This window comes from Rhinolophus sinicus, chromosome 16, assembly GCF_057876585.1.
Source record: "Rhinolophus sinicus isolate RSI-liver-muscle chromosome 16, RSI-T2T, whole genome shotgun sequence".
Lineage (NCBI taxonomy): Eukaryota > Metazoa > Chordata > Mammalia > Chiroptera > Rhinolophidae > Rhinolophus > Rhinolophus sinicus.
Genome location: NC_142516.1, coordinates 137,004,276 through 137,029,973, shown reverse-complemented (window position 1 = coordinate 137,029,973; position 25,698 = coordinate 137,004,276). Strand labels below are relative to the sequence as shown.

At 44.4% G+C, this 25,698-nt stretch overlaps 1 protein-coding gene across 1 annotated transcript in view; it reads right to left on the bottom strand.

Annotated features, from left to right (window-relative positions):
- Positions 1-25,698, bottom strand: part of RASA3 (RAS p21 protein activator 3) — a 123,031-nt gene that overhangs the window by 76,161 nt on the left and 21,172 nt on the right. Inside the window, exon 2 of the mRNA XM_019742076.3 lies at positions 6,845-6,962. Within this exon, the coding sequence (XP_019597635.1) occupies positions 6,845-6,962 (118 nt within the window). The remainder of the gene's footprint in view (positions 1-6,844; positions 6,963-25,698) is intronic.

Genomic DNA, 25,698 nt, shown 5'->3' with positions numbered 1-25,698 from the left:
CATCACCAAACTCTGAGAAAGATAAGCACCATTCCAGCCAGAATGTGAGGAGCTGTAAGGGCTTTGCTTTTGGGGAAAGACAAAATGCGGCAGAACGTGCCGTGCATTAGTGGCTTGGGCCAGGAACATGTGGTAGGCCCCTTCCCTTCCAGATGGCAGCACAAATGAAACCAGGTGAGAGGAAGCAGGAGGGAGGGGGCTTCTGGGCTGGCCATGGGGTGGGGGTCCAGGATGGGCTGTGGTTTGGGGGCTCTGCACAGCCTCAGTCAGTGCTGCCACAGGGGAAGGCGAGAGTCGGTTTGGGAACCTTGGGACAGCTCCTCACTTTTTTTAAATATATATTTTGTGGGGATTTTCTAGGGAAAGGTTGCCATAGCCACCTCACAATAATCACATATAGACAACAGGAAATGAAAATACTGATACTTTATGGAATATTCTTGCAAATGACTAGACTAACCCAGCACTTAAGAGCTCTTATTTTTAACTCTTTTGTTCGTGTAACATCAATATGCTCCTTTTACTGGACAGAAGGATGATTTCCTCCATGATGTAACCTTCCCCTCCCAGTTCCCTGTTTTAAAAGCAGAAGGCAGCCTCTCCTGGGAGGGTTGGGGGGGGGGGGGGGTCTTTGGATGCTCTTGACATACTGTGCAGTCCAGGGCAGGCAGCTGCATCTGCGCGCCCACCCTGCCAACCCAATATTATACAGCCTTTTAGTTTACATAAACATTTAACAAATAATGATTGCCACTTAAGTGACTAAAAACTTATAACTCACTCTCAACATCAGGAAGTTATTTTTCCTAGCAGGGCAGAAACTTTTCCCAAAATCACTTTCCTGGAGAAGGGACAAGGCCAGAGAGAAAGGGCTTGTTCTCCCAAATGTGTCCGAGCCAACGAGTTCTTACAAACAAATCTGCAACAGATGCTCTCTCTCAACCTCCACTCTCCCACACCAAAAATAAAGAAAAAAGAAAGGAACGCATGAGGGCACTTTTCCTAAGATATTCGCTCAGTAATCAGTAGTGATGCTGCAGACGAGAGTTAATGCTGGGGGACACTCAGCACAGCGTGGTCGGAACCTGGTCTGATCCCACGGACAACCTTCTGCTGGTGAAAAAGAGGGAAGGAAGTGTGTGTTCTCCCTCTTCTTTCTCATACACTTGGGCTGCACTTCATGCTGTGTCAGCAGACAGACGATACTGGGAGGCAGCAGCTGAGCTCAAGGCTGACTCTTCTTCGCCCAGAGGTTGTTGGAGGGCGCCTGCTGGAGTGCTCTGTCCCTCGGACAAGGTGCAAGGCCCTGCCAGCTCTGACCAGCAGCCTGCCACGCCACCAAGCCCTCTGACTCTTTTGAGTTCAGAAATGAGGCTCCTTGCTTTCTACAGTGACTTTGTCAAATGAATGATCAAATCTCAAAGGTAAGAGCTGGCCCGGTGGCTCAGGCGGTTAGAGCTCCAGGCTCCTAACTCTGAAGGCTGCCGGTTCGATTCCCACATGGGCCAGTGGGCTCTCAACCACAAGGTTGCCAGTTCAATCCCTCAAGTCCCGCAAGGGATGGTGGGCTCCGCTCCCTGCAACTAAGATTGAACATGGCACCCTGAGCTGAGCTGCTGCTGAGCTCCCGGATGGCTCAGTTGGTTGGAGCGCATCCTCTCAACCACAAGGTTGCCAGTTCGATGCCTCGACTCCTGCAAGGGATGGTGGGCAGCGCCCCCTGCAACTAAAATTGAACACGGCACCTTGAGCTGAGCTGCCGCTGAGCTCCTGGATGGCTCAGTTGGTTGGAATGCGTCCTCTCAACCACAGGGTTGCCGGTTCGACTCCCGCAAAGGATGGTGGGCTGTGCCCCCTGCAACTAGCAGCGGCAACTGGACCTGGAGCTGAGCTGCGCCCTCCACAACTAAGACTGAAAGGACAACAACTTGAAGCTGAACGGCACCCTCCACAACTAAGATTGAAAGGACAACAACTTGACTTGGGAAAAAAAAAAAGGCCTGGAAGTACACACTGTTCCCCAATAAAGTCCTGTTCCCCTTCTCCAATAAATTCTTAAAAAAAAAAAAAAAAATCTCAAAGGTGATTCTGAACCTGGAGGAGGCATGCTGGGGAGATGTGAGATTCTGCTCCATGTCAGAGCAAACAGGGAACAGCTGCTTCCTTGGAGGCAACGACTGAACTCTGGGGTGTGGCTGGCTGACAAGTGCCCACGTTGGTGGCCTGGTCCAGTCAGCATCGCCAACCTTGCTTCTCAGGTTTGTCCACTTCCTTCCACTCTCCCAGCTGCAATCTGTGTCTGGACCTTCGTCCTCTTGCCGTGACTCTGGCAGGGGCCCCAGACCAGTCTTCCGTCTCTGGGTTCTGCTCCTCCAATCAAGGCGACTCAAGAATGTAAGCTGGACCTTAACTGTCATCTTCTTACAATCCTCATATTTGGCCTCTACACCATTCTCTCTCCTCTCACCTTTGGAATTTCCATGAGACATATTTAGACATCATTCTCTCTCTATGTCTCTAAACCTCTCTCATACTTTGCCTTTCATTGTGGCTTTGGGGTATATTTCAAATTTACCTTCTAGTTTACCAATTTTTCCTTCAGCTATGTCTAATCAGATATTTAATTCATCCACTGAGTTTTTTATTTAAATTCATGTGTTCCTCATTTCTGGAAATTCTATTTGGTTCTTTTTCAAATTGGTTCAGTCACTGTTTATCATTGCTCACCCTGTTCGTATTTTTCTTTTGTCCCTTATTACTTCAGAGTCATTAAACTATGTTAATTGACATTCTGTAAACTCTGCAGGTCTGATTCTGCTGTTCTTTGTTGTTTCTCAAGGCAAATGCATATGACACTTTATTCCCTTGCCTTCTTTGTGTATTTTTCTCCTCTGAGCTCATGTTCCTTGAAACTTTATATAGGACAATTCTTTGAGACCTGGATTGAAAAAGATGATTGGCTTAAGGAAAAAGAACAATAATGGAGGTATCACACTTCCTGACTTTGGCTTGTACTACAGGGCTACAATAATCAAAACAGCATGGTATTGGCAGAAAAACAGACACATAGACCAATGGAATAGAATTGAGAACCCAGAAATAAAACCACATAAATATGGACAGATAATTTTTGACAAAGAAGCTAAAAACATACAATGGAGCAAAGACAGCCTCTTCAATAAATGGTGCTGGGAGAATTGGATACCACGTGCAAAAGAATGAAACTGGACTGCTATTTGTCACCATGTACCAAACAAAGTTAATTCAAAATGGATCAAAGATTTAAGCATAAGACCTGACACAATAAACTGCATAGAAGAAAACATAGGTAATAAACTTATGGACCTTGGGTTCAAAGAGCATTTTATGAACTTGACTCCAAAGGCAATGGAAGTAAAAGCTAAAATAAACGAATGGGACTATATGAAACTTAAAAGCTTCTGCACAGCAAAAGAAACCATTGACAAAATAAAGAGGCCACCAACTGAATGGGAGAAGATTTTTGCAAACAGTGCCTCCGATAAGGGGCTAGTATCCAGAATATACAAGGAACTCATGCAACTCAACAACAAAAAAACAAACAACCCAATTGAAAAATGGGCAGAGGACTTGAAGAGACATTTCTCCAAAGAGGACATACAAATGGCAAATAGACATATGAAAAAATGCTCAACATCACTAATCATCAGAGAAATGCAAATCAAAACCACAATGAGATATCACCTCACCCCAGTCAGAATGGCTATCATCAACAAGACAAATAATAACAAATGTTGGAGAAGCTGTGGAGAAAAAGGAACCCTCATACACTGTTGGTGGGAATGCAGACTGGTGCAGCCGCTATGGAAGGCAGTGTGGAGGTTCCTCAAAGAATTACGAATAGAATTGCCATATGACCCAGCAATCCCTCTCCTGGGTATCTACCCAAAAAATCTGAAAACATTTATACATAAAGACACATGTGCTCCAATGTTCATTGCCGCTTTGTTTACGGTGGCCAAGACATGGAAACAACCAAAATGTCCTTCGATAGATGAATGGATAAAGAAGTTGTGGTATATATACACAATGGAATACTATTCGGCAGTAAGAAAAGATGATATAGGAACATTTGTGACAACATGGATGGATCTTGAGAGAGTAATGCTGAGCAAAACAAGTCAGACAGAAAAAGCAGAGAACCATGTGATTTCACTGATATGTGGTATATAAACCAAAAACAACAAAAGAACAAGACAAACAAATGAGAAACAGAAACTCATAGACACAGACAATAGTTTAGTGGTTGCCAGAGGGTAACGGGGGCGGGGGGTGGGGGGGGTGGGAGATGAGGGTAAGGGGGACCGAATATATGGTGATGGAAGGAGAACTGACTCTGGGTGATGAACACACAATGGGATATATAGATGATGTAATACAGAATTGTACACCTGAAATCTATGTAATTTTACTAACAATTGTCACCCCAATAAATTTAATAAAAAAAAAAAAAGAAGAAAAAAAAAAAGAAAAAGATGATTGGATTTGTTTCTGACTGGCCTATCATTGCTATCATTGCCTTGGTGACTATTACAAACTACTAATCCAGGCACTACATTAATGTATGAATATTCATGGATTGAGATTTTTCAACCATGGATGTGGCGTGGATTCAGGCTGCAAACTCACAAGAGACAGTTTTTGGTTTCAAGTATTTAGCACTAAGTGGCAGCAGCAACTTTCCCTACTAATTTCTTTTATGAAGTGGGTTTATTTGTCTTCGTCCTTACACTATAGAGTAGAGCACTGAGGCTAAGAGCTTCCACAGCCCATCAGGGGAATAGGGGTTTTGCCTGAATACTAAATACTAAAGAAGCTCTTGGAATAATTTTGTGTATGATTATCTCTTTCTTTGCTGTCAGTTATAACTTTTTGCCTACAGCACCACTCTCCTTATCTGATGTATTAGATAAGCACTCAATAAATTTTCATTGACTTTTGAATATATTAATGAAGAAAAAAACTAAGCTTATTAAAACTGTCTTTATGGAAAGTGTGAATAATTCGTGAAGGGGTTAGAAGCTCTGGTGAGTTGGGAGTATTACCTCAGGGCCCTCACTAGAGTTAACTGGCTTCTTAGGACAGCGTTTCAGGGGCTACCACCTGATTCTGGCTGTATCACAGATATCTGATTTCCCAGAAAGGACAGTATTACTACATCACTGTTTTTATTTAGCTCTCATCCTCCCTTTCCTGTTCCACAATCACATTTTCCAGTGCCACCAAAACCAGAAACCATAATTTCTACTTCTAAATGTGTCTGAAACATTTTGAAGACAATGGTACCCATTTCTCAACTTCACTCAAAACAGAGGTTTCCAAATGAATTCCCTTCCAGAAATCCTCATTCAGCCCGTCTGGGGAAAGCCCAGCTTTACAGAGACTGACAGTAATTCTCCAAGGTTATGATCCACAGGCCGCTAACATCTACTATTTAAACACAGAAAGGATTTGTCTCACATTAGGCTAACAGAAGTAACCCTTGAGGGTTATAGTAACATCATCATCCCCAATACCATCTTATCATCAACCCAAAGCCAGACTTGCCTCCTGACAAATTCCTCAGGCTTTTCATTTTTCGCCAGCACATTATTTCCGGGAATCTGGAGTATGCATTAAAATAACGCCACAACTGTAGTCGCGTGGCCTCCGAAGCAGCCTTGCCAGCACTGGCAGCAACGGTGCAGATGGAGAATGAACCGTGTCTCCACGTTTTAGGGGCAGGAGATCCTTAACAGTTTTCTAAAAACTAAATTCATTAAGTCATCAGAATGTGTTGTGTGTTCCCACTTAGAAGTATCAATATGCAAAGATAGAATTCATCTGCTAAAAATGTTCTCAAACTCAAAATATCTGTTCGGATGGACCCACACAACCCGTAATTCTAAACCTGAAGGGGGGCTCATTGGCTGCACAGGGGTTCTTCTTTGCTCCATTGACCACTTCGTATAAACAAAACATTCAGGGCCCCACTACTGGCTTTGCTATGCTTCCCCCGGACTGCAAACCACTAACTCCAATCCCACCTGCTGACACGTGTGTAATGCTATGTTCTGCTGCCTCGCCTCCCCGTTCACATTTGTGGTTTCTCTTTTCCTGCCCCTTGTACACTGCTGTGACTTGAGGGTCTATCACTTCCTATCCCTTGGGGTGTGGCTCAGGGCCACAGCAGTAGCATCTCCAGGAAGCTTGTTAGAAATGCAAATCACGGCCCCACCCCTGGCATCCTGGGGCAGACATCTGTGCACTAATGTGTTTATTATACAGCCAACTTCTCATAAATGCTGCTCTTTTTTACCTGAACTCTCTCTTCCTCAAATTCTATCAATAAATGTTTTCTAGATCTCTTGCCTCAGCAAATCGTTACTTCCGTGGCCATCCTCAGCATGCCTCTTTCGGAAAATTTAAAGGAAGTTAGTTTAAAAAAAAAAACACAAAGAAAAAGAAAAAAGCTTTCCAAATAGTTACCCTCTCAAAATCCTTGATTTGTACTCTTCTGTTGCAGGATACACTTTCCAGTTCATCTCTAATTAAAAGCACTCAGACCTATCTGGTAGGCAAATAAACAGTGACATACGTACGCGTTAGTCCCTTACGCTGCGCCGTCCTGGGCATTATGAGCATTTAGGGAATATCAATTCACCACCAAGGATGGAAGCTTGTGCTATGACTGTCCTATAAGCTAGAGCCCACATGGCTATTTCCTAATCCTCGCTCAAACTAAACGGCACAAAAAACGGCAAGATGACATTTTCCATATAGAAGAAAACTTATCGGTATCAAATAAAGCAAGAGCAGACATTACCAGAGTGATTTCTCTACGATTTTGGTCCTGAAAACCTCTTCTTGGTCCAGGTTCACGGTACAATAGCAATCTCGCATCTTGTTTGGCCCCGGGTAAGTGGGAAGATTTTTGGCTTCACCTAAAAAACAAGTGTAAGTGTATCATCAACACATCATAGAATTATTTCGTCCCCTTGCTAATCACAGACACATTTCCAAATAATGGATTTATTTCATAGTGATGCACCTGCTTCCACTTTTGTACATTCATTAGATCTTTACAAAGTCTTGGTTTTCTTGCTACCACAAGTCAAAACATTGATGAGAATACCATTTGTACTGTGATTATGCAAAGTGACATACACATTAACCTCTAAAACAAACTGATGAAGTTGGAGTCCATTTGCCTCAGAATTAAAGATTATTTGTTTTGTTTTAACCACATTAGTCCCTCTGATTTTTTTAATGTTTAAATTATGGTAAGATATATATATGAATATAAATTAAAATGTATCATCTTAATCATCTTTAAGTGTACAGTTCAGTAGTGTTAAATATATTTATATTGTTGTGCAACCAATTTCCAGTACTTTTTCATCTTGCAAAACAAAACTCTGTACCTAGGAAACAACAACTCCCCATTTCCTCCCTCCTCCCCACCGGCCATCCCCTGGCAAATGCCCTTCTACTTTCTGTTTCTATGAATTTGACTACTCTAGAAACCTCAAAGAAGTGGAATCATACAGTATTTCTTCTTCTGTCTCTGGGTTATTTCCCTCAGATTAATGTCCTCAAGGTTCATCCATGCCACAGCATGTGTCAGAATTTCCTTCCTTTTCAAGGCTAAATGATATTCCATTGTGTATATGTACTATATTTTGCTTATCCATTTCATCCTCCAGGTCCTTTTTTATTTTGAATTTAATTTAATAGTATTAGATAAAGTTGGGCAATAACTAAGAACTCTTTTTTTTTTTATTGACAAGAGTAAATGATGAACTACAGCTGTTTAAAATACAGAGTGATGAGCCAGTTAGGAAAAAGTCAGGAAAGAGAGAACTGCTATAGGCTGTGTCTTCTCTCCCACAAGCCCTTTCCGTCACACAGAAGCCTGATGAAGCATCAAAGCACATTTGAAGAAAAGGGAAGAACTTTCAAGCAAGCCAGCATACCTGGCCAACCCTGCAGAAATGCCCACAAAGTCACAACTCCCTAGTTGACCCTGGGTCTGTCTAGATAGAGATCATTATTAAAACCACAATTGCTGGCATCCTCTGCTAGAAGCTCGAGCAAGCATGAAGGGCAGGTCCAAACAGCCCTGTTCACTTGTGAACTGAGAGCAAGCAGGGATGAATGAGAGCTGGCTTTCAATCCGGACAGCTGATACCCAGGTGAAGTCCATGGAAGAAATGCCTCAAACATACTTTCACCTTCCAGAGCCTTCCTTGTCTCTGAGTGGTAAAGACGCCTGGTCTAAAGGCGTCCACAGGCACCAGACCCAGCACTACGAAAAGGACAGGTCTGAGCACCCAGCACCCTGCCAACAAGCGCCCAGGCACGTGCTGATAATACCTGTTAAGACTACTCACTCTTGTTAACCTACCTCGCTCTTGTTAAAAATGGAAAAAAAGAAAAAAGAAAAACAGAAAGACAGAAAAGAAAAAGAAAACAAACCAAAATCAGCGTAGAAGTTGCTCAGAAGTCCATCTTCAGAGCTCAGTGCTGACCACTCAGCATCAAAGCCCGCTAGTGCGGTCACATCTTTTTTAGCATAACCCGAACAAAAACATACATTATAACTCACGTGGGCAAGTTAGCTTATTTGAAAAGATGTCGGTTTGCAAACCGGCATGCCAGTACCTCCAAAAGGCAGAGATAACCTCGCTTTGACGGTTTTCTTTTTTAACTTCCCATTATTATTATCAGTTCCGAGACCAAGTAGAGCAGCAAGTTAACAGAAGTCATTCAATAACTGGGTGGATGTTTTCTGTGCCAATAAATGTTATTTCTAATGCAACAACATGTTTTTTAGGATTTCTAACAGCACCTGTAGTAATCTGTGTGTGTGATCATTTCCTGCACGTGGCCTAAACAAGAGACCTGCTTCCCGGGCCTCAGATTCCCCAACTATAAAAGCAAGAGGTTTCCAAGGCTCCTCCAGCTCTGGAACTCTTCTAATTCAAAAGATCCTAGATTTATTTTGGGAATCATCAATGATGTATTGGTTGGTAAGAAAAAGAACTTAACAGATAAATGTCTTCTCATTGCCACTATTCTCCTTAAAATACCTTAACATTCCAATGCTCCCAGAATGTGCCATTTTTACATGAGTTGAGCAAATGAAAACATGGCCAATCTGGTGAGAGGTAATTTGAATCTGAGCCAAGCTTCCAGTCAGTTGTTAAATGTCAAAAGACAGATTCTCTGAAGGCTTCTGGCAGATGTGAAAGGTCATATGTACACATGAATATGCATACAGGGTGAGAGACGAACCCACAGGCAGGAACGGGTGGGGCAGGGCTCAGTGGGCTTCTCTGGAGAGCGAGGGAGAGGTGAGAGGCACGGGAGGAGCAGATGCAGGCGTCCTGGTCACTGGTGCTTCCACTGAGCTGACCCGAAAGGGCAGCCATAGCACACAAGCCACGTCCGAAATGCGCCCTTTCAGCCCTGTCCACTTCTGTTTCTGAAACTGATCATTTCTGCCGTGTGCACAAATCTTTTAACCTCAAAACCAGCCTGACTTTGTTGATTTTCCAGTTGTCACCTTTAGGGTGTGACTTAGGGCTTATCATGTTTCACTTTGAAAAAATTTTTTTGCAACAAATGAGATATTTAGCTGCAAGTTCCTGTTTCTTAAAAGGAGAAAAAATACTTTATTGAGAGTCCAAAGGAGATGGTCGTTGGTGGAAATACAGAACTGGGATTTCGTTCCTGTTTATCCTCCAAAGAGCCTCAGAACACAAGCCGTAGTAGCTGACACTACTTCAAGGTGGGGGACAGTCAGGATAAAAGAGAAAGAAGAGCCTTCTCTGAACAACAGATGCTTAAAAATGTGAAAACACCAAGTTATCTTGCGCTGGGATGAAGGCAGCCTGATCCACATTCCTCCCACTCCACAGGCCCCCCATCTGGACTGTTACAGAAACATCCTGGTTGCTATGACAATGGTGACACCAGAGAGCCAGCTGGTTGACCTGTGCCAACATGAATAAACCACTCAGACCAGGAGGATTGGGAGCAGTGTCCAGCATCCCGCCCGAGGCCATGTCATCTGCCCAGGGTCCTGACAGATGGGGGCCCCACCTAGGCCAGAAAAGGGCCAAAAGGGCTGAGTTACTCCCAAGTCTCTGCTTGGAGCCCCACAGCAGAGCGGAGGTGGCTGTCCCAACTCTCAGGGGTTGTTTCATCTCAACCATACTCAAAACAGATTTGTTTCTTCCATGTTGATTATTTATGCCAAAGGCTAGAGGCTGCTTCCCTTAACTACATATTATGGTGCCTTTTTATCTCTCTCAGAGAAAAAGCTTTTTTTTTTCCTAATAAGTGGAGACATTCACATAAAAATGTAAAGCTGGTCCTCGTATACAATAGGTGCTGAACTGTTTGTTGAATGAATGGATGAATAGAAGACCACAAGGTAAAAGAAAAGTCAACTCTGGTTTCATTCTAAGAACCAAACCAGTAATTATTTTCGTATGATTCCGCCTATAACCGCATCTCCAAAATTTACACTATTCACCAACCATAATTGTCCATGGTAGATCTGATAAAGACAGCAAATTTGGTACCTGATACCATCTCTGAATGCCTAATTTGCTAACAGAAGTGAAAAGGCAGCACTTAAAAAACAGTAACATAAACAGCACTGAAACAGCAAACTCTGATTTCTAATTACAGGAATCAGGCAATGGGTAAGGAAAACAAAGGTTAGGATCTGAAAGCTGTCATCATTCCCTAGCCACCACTGGTAATAATTCCTATGCATGCGCTCAGTGAACTCAGCCAGAAAAACCCAAATCCCCGGGCAGCTGGGTCTCCAGCTTGACCTAGAGAGAGGGAAGAGCCACGAGTAGGCTCCCACACCTCGTTGGAGGGGCCGTGGGAGGTCTCCATACCTCCGCTAGGTTCAGCCCTGATAAAGAAGCCCCTGCCCATCTTGAAAGTCTGGCTTCCCTAGAGGGCACTCAAGAATGCCCTGTGAGCCCCTACAGGGTAGGTCAGGGTCTTCACAGACCCCAGGGTACCCTTGGCAGTGGCTCAAACCCATGTCACCTCCAAGAGGCATCTGATTCTGTTGGCTGCCCTCCAGCACATAACACAGAGGCCAATGTGCTCTCACTCAACCCGCAGAAGAGACGGATGGAGGAAGGAATGAAGGAGGCATTGGAAGGGAAGGAAGGGCGAGGGTCGAGTCCAGGGCTCTAACAGACAAACCACCTTTCTTCCAGCTGTGAGCCTGGACCTGAAGCCAACAGAAATGCCTGGGGACGTACTTGCCGGATGTGCTTGAATCTACCAGGTCTGCACAGCTTTGAAACTTGGTTCTTTCTTACTTAAGTATGGTGGTTTTCAACTCGACTATGGGTCAGCCTCGCTAAAACAATGCATGAACAGGCCCATGAGCCCAGTGCACTAGTCCTGTAAGTGCAATCCCCGTCCTACAAGGAGCCTCTATGTAGGACAGCAGGACATGTGGAAGAATGACCACTTCTAACACTCTGCATCTTTAGGCAGTCCTTTAGTCATTCTGATTTAGAACACTGAAGTGGGTCTACGAATTCTGCTGGCCAATATAGATTATTATAACAACATAAAAGTCTATTTCCCCAAAGAGATCAGTTTCATGATTAAAATATTCTACTTCCTTGAATATATTTTTGGCTGCCTTGCTATTTTAGCACTTGATATTAAATACCACAAAACTCCATAAAACCAGCTGAGATTGGATTTCTCAGTCAAATTATAAACAGACTCCTCTACTGCATACAGATTTAGAAGTGCAAAACTGCACCCTGAGCTTTCTGGACCCCCACAGGGCATCACCCCACCACCATCACAGAGAGGACCTCTGCTCCGGACGGAGCATGGCCCAGGAATAGTTACTTACATCCAGGTTGGATTTCCTCCCATTTCCAAAAAGGACAGATAACATGTTACAGTATAAAAAACAAGTACAAAATATAGCTGTTCAAATGGAAATTAAAAGCTTAAAATATGGTAAAAGGAAAGAAAATTACATCTACCCAACTCCAACGTGTGTGATATAGTGACCAATTGAGTTCTGAGTTTTCCTAGTAGCTAACGTACAGATGGAAATACGGTGGGAACACACAATTCTCATAATTTATTTAAAAAATGAAATCTACCAATTCTTCAGGAGGAAATTCCATTCTATAGCAACTCCATTGCTGGAAGCCTCACACAGGAGACTGGGCACGTCTTCTGTGACAATGTCACAAAAGATGCAGAAACGTGCTTTATGTCGTTACTTCTTGTTCAGTCCATCAGGAGAAGTGAGCGCACAATAGGAATTGCAAACCCTGTGAAAGAGTTCTCAGCAGAGGAGGTGGGTGCTAACCAAGGAGGGGCCACTTTCTCTTGCTCCACTTAATTCAAGGCTAGACCTTCACACGCTCAGGACAAATTCCAACTGGCATTTCCATTCCTAATACCACATCTCACAGCCACACCTCACCTCAACTGCCCTGTGTCTCACCTCTTCAGAGCGCTGGTCTGTCAGCCAAGATACAGACGACCCCTAGAAATTCCCATCGCCTCCCACAATCCAAGCAGCATCAGGGATTACCTTGGATAATAGCAATTTCTGGCTGGATAGACAGCCCGGTGGCAGGCTGCCAGTGTGTGTGTGTGTGTGTGTGTGTGTGTGTGTGTGTGTGTGTGTGTGTTGGGGGGATGGGGGGAGTCGGGAAGATAATTTGGGGCAAAGATTTGTGGCACCTCTACAATTACATAATTGGGCCGACACCCGCCCACCTGGTTCCCGGGGACCTTATGGCCCGCCCCCCACCACCCCCTACACACACCCCCCATACAGCTTTGGAACTGTGGTCCCCACCTAAACACTCCGGTCTTCTGAACAGGTTACACCCCATGGAGCATCTCCTCCTCCTCCACTGTCCCCACCCCACTATGGCTGTTCCATTACTGTCACTTACGAATAAGTTCCTTGAAGAGCCATACAGACCCCCTGTTCCAGGACAGTCATTAAAATTTGGTGGAGCGTCTTCAGTATTTCTCTGCTTTTACCGAATGATCAGAATTGCCAGGACAGGAGTGGGGCTGGGGGAGGGAGACCTCACAAGTCTAAAGAAAAGTGCATTTTAGGCTCCTAAACAAGAACTAAAAGCCTAACACACTAAGAATGCCAGATCAAAAATCACCCACTTCTCCACTTTCAGATTAATTTTGTAGACAACAGAATATCTCCAGAATTGTTAAGATCTTCAATTTTGAATTGAATTAAATCTATTCAGCACCTTAAAACACACAAACCATTAGCTAACTTTGCTCTCTTTCAAAATCTGGTCTTTTCCCATGGTGGGGGTGGGGGTGGGAATGCATGCTCTAATCTTTTGTGCTTTTCCAATTAAGCTAGAAATGAAAATAACGTTCTTGGGCAATAACTCAATCCTAAATAAAAGCTGTAAAATTAAGTCCAAAAAAGGAAAAAAGACAAGAAAAATTTTAAAAAGGAAAAAAGAAACCACTCGTTTCCTTTTAATTTTTAAAATGTCTTGTATAGGTATTTTTAATTCCTTAGAAACTAAACTTTTGTGTCTCTGTTTATAAAATAATATTTCACCTAATGCTTCATTTTCTGTCTAATGGCTATTAAGACCAAAAAAGAGGAAACCGACCTTCAACCACGCAGGCATTTATTGCTAAGGTGAGGATATTATGGAAACCTCTGAAAGAGTGAGGACCCCTGGAAACTAAAAAGATGAGGGTATGAGCTCTCCCCGGGCAGGCCCTGGGCACTCCCCAGGGCGAGACTCACCAGCATGGAGGCCCCCTGCCCCCTGATCCGCCTGCATGTGGACACTGCATGGGAGGTGCCAGCAAGCCCAGACCACACCAAACAGGAAACGCAGTCGGGGGTTGCAGTCAGGGCTTAGGGAACCTCAGACTAGGACTGCACTTCACCTGTCACTCCCCACTTTCATTAAGAGTGATAATGTGACCCAGAGAAGAACCAGGAAAAGAGAAGAACACCTGGATGAACACCTTGAAAATCGCCTTGGAAAACCACTGGCCAAACATGGCAGAACACCTGGGCTAACAACTGGCGAGCTCCTGGCAGTGGACACCAATCCCACACGGCCACACGTGTAGCCTGCTGTTTTCTCCTGCAGAGGTGTTATTCATTTGTGTGCGTGTGTGTGTGTGTGTGTGTGTTTGATTTCTGCTTTTTTTTAACAGCTTTATTGAGATAGGATCAGCATACCACAAAACTCAACCCATGTGAAATGTACAATTCAATGCTTTTTAGTATGTTCACAGGGTTGTGCAACTATCACCACAATCAATGTTAAAACATTTTCATCCCCTCTGAAACATACCAGGTTCTATTAACTGTCACATCCCCTTTCTCTTTCCCCCTCACCCCTAGCCCTGGCAACCACTAATCTACTTTCTATCTTTATAGATTTGCCAATTCTAATATTTCATATAAATAGAATCATAGAATATGTGATCTCTGAGTCTGACTTCTTTCACTCAGCATGTTTCAACCACACTGCAGCATGTGTCAGGACATTATTCCTTTTCATGGCTGAATAATATTCCATTGTATGAATGTAGCATGATCTGTTTATCCATTTTTTAGTTGACGGACATTTGGGTTGTTTCCAAGATTTGGCTATTGTGAATAATGCTACTATGACATATGTGTACAAGTTTTTATGTGAATGCATGTTATGAATTCTCTTGGTTACATGTGGGAGTAGAATTGCTGGGTCATGTGGTAACTCTATATTTAACTGTTTGAGGAACTTCCAAACTGTATTCCATAGTGACTGCCCCATTTTATATTGCTATCAGCAGTGTAAGAAAGCTCTAATTTCTCCACATCCTCGCTGACACTTATTAGTGTCTGTCTTTTCAATGATACCTTTGCTTTGTATCAGAGAAATACTTGTTCTCAATTTTTTTTATGATGGCCAAATCACGGGGGGTGATTTGTAGCAAGTTTTATTAAGACAGTAAATACTTTTGGCACATGGCCAGGCAGATAATGAAACTGTCTCTGAAGAGCACAGATGGAAGTTCCTTCTGCACAGTGGCAGGTCTGGGATGTATCACTTTGGGTTTCATGTCCCATTTCTGACCAGATGAGCAACCGCCCCAGCCCCTAATCCCACCATGAGCTATTCTGGGTTTATCCGTTCAAGCATTGGCTTTGAAAACACAGAGGAAAACACCTCACACAAGAGCCAGACTTGACAAGCAGGCATGCATGACTGCAAGGGCATCTCTGCTGGAAGCTCGGGTAATAACCACACAAAAATGAAATCCATCTGCTTCCTCTCAGCTCAGCAGAGCTGGCCCTGAGTCGTGGGTAAAAAAAAAAAAAAAGAAAAGCCAGTTCCCTTTTCTAGAGAAAATTGGAGAGGTTCCAGAGGACTGATCTATAACTCTGTTTCACATTTTTATTTGTATACATATTTTTGTTGTTATTATTCAGTAGTACCACTAATGTATGGTAGAAAATTTCCAGCTATAGGAGTCCAAAATTAAACGTTAAGAGTCACTAAAAAAGAGTCACTCCATAGCCTCATGCGCAGCCATAGATCCAGTCTCTAGAAATAGCCTTGTTTACGAATTCCTGTTTCTTAGTTCTTTGAGCAAACATTATAAATTTAACAACCTCTTTGACAGTTCTTGGTTTATTAATTTAAACTCACCTATCTGAACACACAGTGTGATATATAGATGATGTAATAGAATTATACACTTGAAACCTATGTAATTTTAAAAACCATTCTTAACCCAGTCAATTTTAATTTAAAAAAAAAACAACTCACCCATCGACTCCCTGCTCTGAAAGACAAATAATTTAAGGCCATGTACATCGCCCACCCCCACCACTCAATTTCTGTTGTTGTACTGTCTTTACATGGTCAAGTATTTAACATTTCATTCTGTTCTGGACCTATTAGCTAACAGTCTTACCCATTTTCTTTATAATTTGATTCTAAATCTTTTAATCCCACAGATGTCCATTTACAACAAGATTGTGCAACTATTTACTATGACTCAGCCCCTTTCAGCAGGGCACTTCTTGTCCCTAGAGTGTTCTGGCCTCTTCCGTGTCATATCCAGACACTACTTCTTACACCGTGTCACCCTTTGCTTCATTCCTTTTTCATTTGGCCTGAGTACCTCCTCCAGTCACCTTATCCTGGGGTACAAGGAGGATCCATCTTTGCCTGCCCAAGTGTCCTTCTAGTTTGACTAAATAGAAATTCAGGGTTCAAATTAACTTTCCTTCATATCTTTAAGGCAATGCTCTATTTGTAAGAGCTCTTGAAACACATCAAAGGTCCAAATGTCAGTTCTGTTTTGAAGCCTCCTTCACAACAATGAGACTCTTGTTCCTCCTGGAGGTTTGGGGAGCAAATATAAGCCAACATATTACATACATGGCAGCATACTAGTCTAATGATTGCTTCTTAAAAATTGGTATTAATGATATACCTTGAGGAGATTATCAGTACATTAAGAACTTCCTACTCTTTTAGGGCTGCAGTTTTTGATTAAGTGAACACACCACGGTCTAGTTAGCCTTCCCTAAGAATGGGAACTTTGGTTATTTTCACTCTTTTGCTACTGTGTTTCCTCAAAAATAAGATCTAGCCAGACCATCAGCTCTAATGCATCTTTTGGAGCAAAAATTCATATAAGACCCAGTCTTATTTTAATATACTATAAGACCAGGTCTGATTAATATAATTATATATATATCTTATATATAATATAATATAATATAATATAAATAATATAATATAAATAATATAATAATATAATACTGGGTCTTGTATGAATTTTTGCTCCAAAAGACGCATTAGAGCTGATGGTACGGCTAGGCATTATTTTCAGGGAAACACGGTAGTACCAAGAATGCAGCAATAAATAACCTTGTATAGATTCCATTTCTGTATGATAAACAATAAACTCCTAGAATTACAATTTCTGGTACAAAGGGGAATTTGTAATTTTCATATAAATTTATCATATTGTCAAACAGCTCTCCATAGTAGCAATTTACATTCCCACCACGTTTGAAAATGCTGTTTTCCTATATACTTGCTGGTACTGAATTATCAAAATTGTGGATCTTTGCTAATCTGAGGTGAAAACTGATGTGTGTATGTGTGTTCTGCACTCTTTGTTACAAAGGATTCTTTTTACAGGATCTAATTTTATTCCATTTGTTCGACAGCTAAAGCTATGCCCAGAACACCTGCACAGCTTTCCTGTCCTCTGTTCTGCATAAAACAAGGTCCCCACAAACCAGCCCTGACAGAAGCTGGGCAGACACTACTCTGATGGAATCCATGGAAACAAAATTTAGGGGACCTGAACTCATCTTTGCTGTCAAGTTCTAATTTTTCCAACTGTGTCTGGATCTACTGCTTCTAACCCTAAAACATCCAGCTGTGCACTTAAGGAGCTGAGACCTCAGCTTGACCAGACACCCCGGCATCCCAAGCAGCCCAGATGCTGTGGCGGGTGGGGGGGGGTCTCCCCATCTTCCAACCAGAATCCTCTCTGGTCAAGGTGACCTTAAACCCTGACCAGTTTAAGGACTGGCTGTCACCGCCACAGTGCAGGTTCCTGGATTCTAGCAGCAAAAATTCTTCATAGTTTGCATTAAGTGTTATTTTGAAGTCAAGGAAGGAAGACAATCTGGAAAATATCAAATTTGGGGAAAGTCGTTATGCATACTGCTGCCATAAGCCACTGACTGGGCTTGATGCGTAAAATAAGACGCCTAACCTGGCCAAAGACAGCCATTCCCAATTTGTGGTGGAAAGAGAATCTTCACTTTCAAGATCTAGGTTTATTTTTCGGAAACAGTCAACATACGATTTCACTCTGCTCTTTTCCACCCTGTATATTTTGATACTATTTTTGCTTTTCTTTCTTTTTCCCACACCATTCTGTGAAAGAGTCCTAGCATGACCTTGAGAAAGAAAATTTCTTAGATGTTAACAAAAGAGTAGAAAAACCATTTTCTTCCTTACAAAATCAGAGCCTGCCATTAATACATCTAGTGCAAAACACAAGTTCTGGAAAGAATTTTGGATGGCGCAGGTCCTTTGTTCATTCACATCTGACCTGAAAGGGAAACTGCCTAAATACTTTCAGATATACTGTGGAATATTCCAGGTCCACCTAACTACTAAAACAAGACCTCACACGGAATTAGCTCTTTCATATGTTAATATTATTCTGGAACTAAATGGGACTCTGACAGCCTTTCCTGATCAAAGCTTAAAATTTTCATATGTAATTTATTATCTTTGTGGTTGATTAAATACACAACAGGTTTAGTTTCTCAAGCAGTTCATATGCTGTAGTCAGGATTATCTTTGATTCTTCCTGGGGGGGCGGTTTCCCCAAGAGTGAAGGCAGATATGACACGGCCAGCTTAATGCAGGGCTATCTGCTCACATGACTCCATGTGTAGGTAAGTGTAGCATCTGTGAAGATGCTTGTGTGTAACAAGCCTGTTACTTACTGTGCTTGTGTGGGCAGGCGTGGCATCTATGAGGATGCACGTGCGTAACACACCTGTCATTGGTCTTCTCTAAGTAAGGCTGCCATTTACAAAAGCTCTAGCGATACTCTAACTTTCATTTGCGCAAAGCAGAGAGACTGCTCCCTCCTAACAAATCAATAAAATCCCTCCCTTCTCTTCCTTGCTCTCGGCAGCCAGAAGTGAGGTGCCAGTCATAAGACGGTGGCAGCAGAAGGTGCCGATGACAAATGAGAAGGACCCAGCCACCTTGACAGTGGTGAAGGCCCAGGGGAGAGGACGCTCTGGGCTGGAAGCAACCCCCATGAGCAAGGTGCCAATGACCTCCAGAGCTCAGGACAGGGCCCTCCCTGCAGGTCACAACCACCAAGGCTGGCCAACTCCTTTTCTCCAACAACCAACAGGAGAAGTACTGTGACATGAAGAGAAATAGGTGACGACTCTCAAGGTGAGAGAACAAAGATCTGAGGCGATACAAAGGCTGTATAAGATGGTGACCAACAGAAAGGGCTAAGATATTCGCAAATCACACACCTAATAAGTAGTCTTATATCCAAAATATATAAAGAACTCGTACAACTCAACAACAAAAAGACAAATGACCCCATCCCAAAAGACCTGATAGACATTTGTCCAAAGATGAACAAACTGGCAACAAGCATATGAAAAACATTCAACATCAGGTGTCATTCGGGAAAGGCAAGTCAGAACCACAATGAGATACCATTGCACCCCATGAGGACAGCTAGAATTGTTTTGAAAAGGAAAATAAGTGTCAATGAGGCTGTAGAGAAAATGGGACGCTGGTACATTGCTGGTGGGAACATAAAGTGGTGCCGCCGCTGTGCAAGACAGTTTGATGGTTCCTCAAAAAGTTCAACAGAGTTACCAGATGACCCAGCCATTCCACCCCTAGGTATATACTCAAAAGAACTGAAAACAGGTCTTCAAACAAAAACGTGTACATGAATGTTCATAACAGTTTCACTGCCAGGAGCAAGCACCTCAAGACGGAAGACAATTGTCAGGCAGGCAATTTCAGGAAGAGCCAGGGGCCAGGCAGGCGTGTGTGTCCCGCACGAGTGCCACACATGGGTCAGCACAGCTGGGGTGGGGGCAATAAGGATGCTCACAGGAGCCCCAGGCCCCTACCCTGAGGACCTGCAGGTTAACTGTGCATGTGCCGGCCACAAACTGTCCTTGGAGACTGCAGACTGGGCACAGGAACATGTGGCAAGAGCTAGTTCTGGCTGGGAAGGCAATGGCTTCATGTGAGGTTTGGGGTGGTCCCACTGCAGGGACGAAGAAGATGCAGGAAGGGCAGGTGAGATGGAGGCTGACTTAGATCCAGAGGAGACATGAAACACCATGGAATGTTCCAGAAGGCAGGCTTTCTTGGGACTGAGGCCAGCAAGGAAAGAGGCAGTTGGAAGGCACATGGGTGGGGCGGAGGCAGGACCTTTGGAGGACTTTATAGAATGAAGTAATAAAAGCTTTAAAATTATTTCTAATGGGCTGTGGGCTGCTCTCTTAGCTGTGGCTCGTATATATGCACGAGAGGAGAAAAACTCAGCATACTATTCCCCAACTGCAAGGAGGAAACACTGTGGAGATTCTAGACCCACCCGCACATCTGGATGGAGTATACCCAGCGTGACTCATGCCACCAGCATCCCACGCTTAGTGACCTCTCCCTCCATGGCCTAAACATGCTGTTTCAATCCCGGCACCAGCTGTAGGAGACCCTCCTCCCCGCAGCCCCTTGGCACTCCAGCATCTCACACAGGACGTCCGAGTTCTCTTTGCTGAGAGAACTCTCAAGAGCTCTTTAAAACTCCAAAATTATTTTAAACATCACCATTAGTCTAATTAGGCAAGAAACACTGCCACGTTTATAAGCTGACTGCACTGGAAGAAAGTGGGCCATTTGAGTGAGACCATGACGAATGAGACCATATTGACACACCTAAGCACCGGATGGTTTTCAACTTTGCTGAAATACGAAAGAAACTAAAAAGCAAACAAAAGAACTTGCAGGAGACAAGACTCTGATTTTATCTCCCCATTCAGATCATCCTTTTGGAGAGGGAGCACAGCCAGCAGAGCACCATGTGGGACTTGTGTGCCACCCGACCCTCCCCACGCCACTCTGCACGCCCCCTCCCCTCCAGTCCCTCTGCCCCTTCTCTCTCCCGGCTCCTCACTCCCTCCTCCTCACTGTCTTCCCTGCTGGCTCCCCCTGCCCCTCCCCGCCTCACCCCTTTATGAGATGTGCCCTTCCACCTTATCATTTAAAACAGAGAGCTGTGGAGAACTCCTAACCTCCAGCACATACACCAGGAGTGAGGGATCCACCACTGATCAGATGCACCAGATCACCCGCAACAATGCTGCTGACCTCGCAGACCTCCCCAGGCACAGGCACTGCTTTAGGCTGTCCCGCAACACCCCTTTCACAGATGGAGAACCGAGGTCCAGGGCGATTAAACACCTGGCCCACTGGCTCGGGCAGTAGACGCACAAACGGCCTCTACTTCTACCCAGGGGTCGTCTGGGCTCCTCACCACGCTGTGGGGTGGCATCGTGGTCAGAAGTCCTGTGTGTTTCTAAGACACAGGCCGATGCTGCTTTCCCCTCTGAGATAAACCTGAGCCTCGGAGGGCCCTGTGGGCACAAACGCACTTACTTCCTCATGCAAATGAACTGAGATTCCCAGAGGATTCCTGACACAGGGCCCATTTCCTTCCACTGGTGGAGGTTCCCCCCCAGGAAGAGCCCTAAGAGACCCGGGTGCTAGATGCCCAGTCCTCAGAATGAAATCAAGTGATCATCCTGAACGTCTAGCGAAAGGCAGGGCTAGTTATTAATGACTGGCCCGGCAGGGTGGACCTTCACACCTGGATGTGGGTCTTCCAGAGTTGGGCTTCTGATCTAAACCATTCCTGCTGCATAGACTCACCAGGACTGAGGGCGGGAGGGGCCCCTGTGCTGGCCTGAAGGGGACAAAGCCCAGCTGCAATGTCCTGCACTGTGGACCATGGCGACACGAGTGATGCTCCCCCTGCCGGCCCTCACACCTGTTGCCCTCTGAGCACCAAGGGATGCGCTGACCCCTCTCCTTTCCACGGCACTACCCAAGGGAGCCACGCGTCATCCTTTCAGGGTCTGGGAGGGGTGCAATCCCTTCGAGTGACGAAACTGAGATCACACAAAACAAACAAACAGCAAAAGACAAGTCTGCGGACTGGCTTCACACAGAAGGTGTATGTTACTCTGGGTTCTCCAGCGGCCAACAGCATGGCCCAGAGCAAGGACCAGAGTCGTTGGAACCCACTCACGGTGTCCTCACATGTCACAGCAAGGGCAACTACGTCCTTCTGAGACAAACACACCTGGCACAGAGAGCAAACTAAATTCACGTGTCGCCATCGTTGTGGTGGTATTTGGCAAAAAGAGAAGTGGGTTTACCAACTCGTTGATGAGAAAAGACTTAAGGGTCCCACAGGATGCTTCGTGGGACCTGTGCCTGTTTGCCTGGCACCTACCGGACTTTCGGTCTGAGTAGACGCTCTCAGAGCAGACTTGGCCGGTGCTGGGGTGTATCCAGAAGAACTTAGTGCCCTCCTTTGGGGTAGCTCTTCTCCAATCAAAGTGCAATAGTCTAAAGGCTCAAAGGCACCAACGAATGCACAAAGAATCCCAGAAGCACACTGGACTTATTCCAGAGACTTCCATTCTTCAAAGGGACCTGCAGGCTGGCTCACAGCACAAGGGACGGAGCCCTGGAGAGAGCTTCTGCCATGGAGGCAGGGTCCACAAGGCGGGCTAACTGCTGAATGTGGCCAAACGTCAAGATGCGCCCATGCTGCCCACAGTCACCCATCACCCAGGGCAGCAGAGCACCCTCCCCCTCAAGGGGCTACTGGAATCAACAAGCCCAGCACAGGCCATGAAACCCTGCAGGAAGCCCAGTGCCTCTGGGTTGTTTTCACATGAAACTGCAGCCAGCAGAAATGGACCTCTCTGCCTGACCCTGGTCATCAGGGGATAACACGCCAGGGCACCCACCCCCCACCCAACTGTGGTGTAAGCATCTGGACCTACTTCAGTGAACCCAGCCACAAGACGGTCTCTAATCTGCTGTCCCCTGCGGAGAACCACAAACCAAAAGCCTGATCTGGCCCCTGGATTTGAGTCTTAATGGCAATTTTAGAATATAAGGAAACTACAAAATTAAAACTTTGGTTTTTCCTTCCTTATTTATTACGGTGAAAGATTGCCTGAGAGGGAGAGATCAGATTCTAAGTACAGAGACTGTCGTGTGCTGGTTGGTTCTGCTGCAATGTCCCTTCCTCCTCAGTCCTAACGTCACAAACATGAGCAAACACAGAAATGTACCAGGTCACCAACATCCTCTCCAATCAGAGGCCACTGCAGTGACAAGCCCTCACCTGTCCCCGATGCTCAAACCCCAGGCCCTCATTAGAGCACTTTCCTCCCCATCCAGGGCAGGTAGCGGCTGCCCTGCAGGCCTCACCGAGGGTGCCTTCCCAGCCCACAGATGAAGGAAAACCGGACAGCTGGAGTGGGCTCCCCTGGGTGGAGGGGGTGGGAGACAGACCCCCACGCGAGAGCCTAAGCCCCCACCCCAGTAGGCTCCCGGCCACATCCCCAGAGGGCCATCAACCATCTGATAAACCTGTCCCAGGTGCTGTCCTCCCACCAAAGGGGGAGGAGGAAGGGGCTCACCTTTTGAGGCTTTATAACCGGTGAGTGGCAGGTTTATTTATAACAGCAGCTGAGGCTCTCAGAGCATAGCCAACAGGTGTTGGTGAGGCAGCAACCCCTTCAGGAGGGGCACCCAGTGTGAGGGGCTGTGGGGGAAAGGGGCTCTGTAGCCCCTCAGACACAAGTGGAGCAGCCCCTAGGCCCCCACATGGGGACAAGGACCCCTCCCCACCTGCCTCCCACCTCCCGAAAAAACACCAGCACATCAAGGGCCAAAGGCTGACAAAACAGAAATTCACGTTCCACATTTTCACTGACCTTCAGCTTGACAGTGTGGCACCTGTTTTTTCACCAGAGCCACACGTGTACAGGAAAAATGAAAGCACCCGCGGGCCTCAAGATTGCTCTTCTGTCCTCCCCTTATGCCTGGCTATGATTTCCAAAGTTGACAGTTCTCAATCTCTTAAAAATACTTTTAAAAGACCATGAATAAATCAATATCTGGGTCTCCTACGGAAACAATCCATAAAACAAAGATTTATGAATGATCAATGTTTCTTATAACAATATTTATGTTGACCCAAAAAAGGAAACAAATGAATGTTCAGCAATGGGAGATTCCGACAGAGTGCCGGCGGCAACACTGAGCCAGGATGTGGGGTCCAAATTGTGACACACGCTACAAAATCACCTATCCTGTGTCTGGGCATACAGCACGTATGGTCAGTGAATGATAGCGCATAGTTCCTTTTAGAAAGTTCTATGTTTAAAATGAAGAGTTTTATAAGGAAACTCAATTTTTTTCTATACCTATTTCTAAACGTTTTTAATTATGACAGAAGCACATACTCATTGTAACCAGTAACGCTCCATAAGTATAGTATACAGAAAAACTTTATTATCTTTCTCTCCCGTCAACCAGCCCCACACCTGTGAGCACTAATGCTGACCATTTGGTGCGGATACTTCATGACCTTTCAGTGATCTTAAGAGCCATACAAGGAATAAATGTATTGATATCTGGGAGGGCAGAGTTCTGAACTTCCTTACCAAAATAGGGTCATACTGTATACGACTCTTCGACTAGCTTCTCTTTACTACATGACAAGTGTATTCCTGCCTATGGATTTATCGCAGTCCTTTGTAAGAAAGCCAGTGTTTTCCATAGGATGAAGGCACAAACACAGATGTATTCACCCAACTGCTTTCTGAAAACTCAACCTGCCGGCACCAAGTTCAAGCTGCTGCTGCCACCTGGCAGCCCAGGGCACAGTTCCCACACGGAGGCTACTTGACTCTCTGGTGGGGACAGAGCACAGCTACTCCAAGGGGTGAGGGTGCAGGCCCAATACCAGAGAAATGTCGCTGCTGGGGGTCTGCACTTCCCTTCCCTGGTTAGTGGTGGTGGGACATTGTGTATTTCCTCTTCTGTCGTTTCACGGCCCTTGTGCCTCTCGATGGTTGGTTTGTCCCAGTGTGTGAGCGTTCCGGGTCTACTGTGAGCAGGTTGGTCATGAATGTGTGCCACAGACATTTCCTTCAGGTCTGCCAATTGTCATTTAGTGTCTTCTGCCACACAGAAATGTTTAACGCTTATGTAATCAATTCTGCTGTCGTTTCCTCTTCAGCTTTTTCATTGACTGATGACTTAGAAAGTTCTCCCACGTTCCAGAGGTTATTCACAATACTCTCCAAAATGTTCCTGATATTTTTGTTTTATTTTTTCACATTGTAACTTTTAATCCATATGGAATTTGTTGTATATGGTGTGGTAGGAAGTAGTTCTTTTTCAAGATAAACAATTAAGCCAACTCCATTTATTCAAGGTATCACCCTTTCCTCAGTAAACTAAAATGCCATCTTTATCATAAATTAGGTTCCCATATATATTTTGATCTGCTTCTGTAGTCTCAATTATATGATTTGTCTATTAGAAACCTAAGACTATCCTGCTTAACACTTGAAAAAGTTGACTATATAAATTAAAAGATGATATATATAAGTAAACATCTATTTAACAAATGTGTCACTTTTGTTAGTCTCCAAGTTATAATCTTATTTCCACGTATTAACATATATACAAAGCAGGCACCTGGCCCTTACACTTTCTGAATAACTTTTTCTGGTTTAAAGTCTAGCTACAGCTAATAAACCAACAGTGAAAATTCCACATGTATTCTTTTTTTTTTTTTAATTAAAGTTTATTGTGGTGACAATGGTTAGTAAAGTTGCATAAGTTTCAGGTGTACAATTCTGTATTACATCATCTATGTATCACATTGTGTGTTCATCACCCAGAGTCAGTTCTCCTTCCATCACCATATATTTGATCCTTTTTACCCTCATCTACTATCTCCCTCCCTCCT